General features: G+C 65.5%; 1 protein-coding gene across 1 annotated transcript in view; it reads right to left on the bottom strand.

Annotated features, from left to right (window-relative positions):
• The window catches only part of LOC104406558 (haptoglobin-like), a gene marked incomplete at both ends in the record, with an annotated part of 1,541 nt that overhangs the window by 327 nt on the left and 878 nt on the right, over nt 1–336 (bottom strand). Inside the window, one exon of the mRNA XM_010015577.1 lies at nt 6–334. Within this exon, the coding sequence (XP_010013879.1) occupies nt 6–334 (329 nt within the window). The remainder of the gene's footprint in view (nt 1–5; nt 335–336) is intronic.

Raw genomic sequence — 336 nt, 5'->3', positions numbered from 1 at the left:
CCCACCCGCCCCGGCTGCACATAGTCCTTCTGGGGCAGGCAGATGGGCATTATCTCCTCTCCAAGGAGCACCTTTTCCTTGAGCTTCAGCAGGGCCAGATCCACAGCCTTCGGGTAGTCGGGGTGCAGCACCACACGCTCAATGGCCAGGGCAGGCTGCTCCCGGCCACCCAGGAAGAGCTGCAGCGTAGGGGCGATCTCCTCTGGCTTGGCGTTGTCACTGTGGTTCAGGTACACATTCCTGCCCGTGGTCAGCAGCCACTGCTCACTGATGAGCGTGGCCCCCACCGTGAGGTTGTGGCGCGTCACCAGCCGGCCCGGCCAGGCGACGCGGCCG

Source organism: Nestor notabilis, unplaced genomic scaffold (genome assembly GCF_000696875.1).
Source record: "Nestor notabilis isolate BGI_N333 unplaced genomic scaffold, ASM69687v1 scaffold17275, whole genome shotgun sequence".
NCBI classification, from domain to species: Eukaryota; Metazoa; Chordata; class Aves; order Psittaciformes; family Psittacidae; genus Nestor; species Nestor notabilis.
Note: the sequence above shows the minus strand (reverse complement) of the source record. Positions and strands in the feature narration are given on the sequence as shown.